Source organism: Anneissia japonica, unplaced genomic scaffold (assembly GCF_011630105.1).
Source record: "Anneissia japonica isolate Jap-2015-1 unplaced genomic scaffold, ASM1163010v1 scaffold315_len769609_cov171, whole genome shotgun sequence".
Taxonomy (NCBI): Eukaryota; Metazoa; Echinodermata; class Crinoidea; order Comatulida; family Comatulidae; genus Anneissia; species Anneissia japonica.
Window position 1 is genome coordinate 617,034 of NW_022758691.1, and position 2,274 is coordinate 619,307.

The window sequence follows — 2,274 nt, forward strand, 5'->3', positions numbered from 1 at the left end:
TATGATTTATATATATATATATATATATATATATATATATATATATATATATAGGACACTTTGATATAAATTGAGACATTATATATATATATATATATATATATTTATTTATTTATTTATTTGACGAAATTTCGGCAGCACCTTCTGTCTTCCTCAGTGTAAGAGTGTCCAATATTAAAGTTGACAATCTGACTATATTAACTAGACATGATAATCAGTATATAATAATGAATTAATGACATCGCTGATCTGATACACAATTATCTGTTTGCCCAAATTACATGGCCCAGTGGTCAGAGTTAGTGACTAGACCTAAATGATTAATATATATATATATATATATATATATATATATATATATATATACTTTCATAAAGCTATTAATTATTTTGTAATTGCCGGGTTGTTTTATATCTTTATTAAGTGCCCTATATAGGCCTACGTTTAATGTTTAACCATACGATTATCTTCCAAATTGTTGTTTTTTAGCTGTTTGCACTCCACCTTGCGTCAATGGAAAGTGTCTTGCGCCTGATTTCTGTTCCTGCTCTGCAAATTACACTGGTGCTGACTGCAGCGAATGTAAGCATTGCTGTGTATATTAAGCCCAATAAATGTTGAATAATTGCACTTAAAGTAATGATTGTGTGTTATTTTTATTTTGCTCGAATTATTTTTTTAAATAAAGTATTTCTTTCAAATCTAATTTGAAAACCAGTACCTTGAAATTATTCAACTAACAATAATGAGATTGACGTTAAGTAATTCACAACTTGATCATATAAAGATTGATAGCACCAATCAATGTCCAGTGCCCAGTCCAATGTAGAATTTGTTTCATATCATAACTTTGATGCTGGGGGCTCAAGCCCTTGCTGTGCAACACGCTAGTGTCCGTTGGAAAAGGCATTTACCTACCGTTGTCTCTATCCCGAGGAGAATAAATTAGTACCGTGTAGTTTAAACAATGTCATGTCCTAATTAGGTCTATCTGCAACATTATGGAACTCTTAGAGCTCGATAATGTGTTCTTATAGACCTATATTTGATTTGTGAAGGGCTTAGAAGACTTGCTGGCATGATGCGCCATACGATTAACATAATTATTATCGTTACCTACCTCTTACTTTTTTTTTCTCTTTTGTAGGAGTCTCACCAACTTTTATTTCATTTCTATTTTTTTATTTTTTTAATAGTTTTTTACACAAAAAGTTCTGACATTGAAACACCCATCAACGGTCAGTCTCTTTAATGCTAACAAAATTAAGTATATCGTAGTTTACCCATATTTTCATTATGATATGTTTAATAGATTTGTTTTTGCTCCAATGAAATTTGAATAATGATCAAAACATGCTTAAATATTTTGTACTTTTTGCCTTAATTGTTGTTTCTTTTTTCTCTTAAACAATCAATTAAAACTAGGCAATTGAACAGTTCGTACATTAATAATGCCTTTACTTTGGTTTGGCTTAATATTTTGTTCTTGTTTTTTTCATGGTTGCTTTTTCTTTTAATCAATCGATCCGTAATCAATTAAGTCAATCGACTAAACAGTCATTACAAAATTGATTGAAAATGTTATTAACAGTGCTAATCAATCGATCGATCGATCAATCAATCATTCAATCAGTAAAACAATCAATCAATTACAATCAGTCTTCACGGTTGTTTTTCACAAACAATTCAATCAATATATAAATTAATCGTTCAGTCAATCAATCAGTCCATCAATAATTACTCAATATATCGATAAACCACAATCGGTCTGCAAATAATTAAACCATTCTTTAAGTAACCAGAAAACATAAAATTGTTTTCATAGTGCATGTAATTGTTAACCATCATTACATAGTACAATGTTGCTAAATTACATTACTCTTTTTTTCCATAGTTGCTTTTTTTTAATCAATTCAAACAATTAATAAACAAAACAATACAAAAAAAATAATCAATCGGACTGCAATCAATTTAACCATTCGATTAAACAGTCATTACAAATCGATTGAAAAATTGATCAACAGTACATAACAGTGGCGTAGAAAAGTATTTTTCATTGGAGGGAGGGGGGTGATTGGCGTGTTAGCCAGTGTCGTAACAGGCGCGGGGGGGGGGGGAAACGGCCCCTCCCCTGACGGATTTTACCGGGTTGACAAAGCCGTCGTACCGGGCTGGGTAATAAGAGAAAAGAAATAGGGGAGGTTGAGGGAAAGAGAAAGAAGAGGAAAAGAAAAGGAAAGAAAAAGAGAAGAGAAAAATAAAGACAAGAATAAA

At 31.0% G+C, this 2,274-nt stretch overlaps 1 protein-coding gene across 1 annotated transcript in view; it reads left to right on the plus strand.

Moving 5' to 3' along the window:
- Positions 1-2,274, plus strand: part of LOC117125347 (fibrillin-1-like) — a 14,978-nt gene that overhangs the window by 4,561 nt on the left and 8,143 nt on the right. The window contains exon 4 of the mRNA XM_033271825.1: positions 490-582. Coding sequence (XP_033127716.1) covers positions 490-582 — 93 coding nt within the window. The remainder of the gene's footprint in view (positions 1-489; positions 583-2,274) is intronic.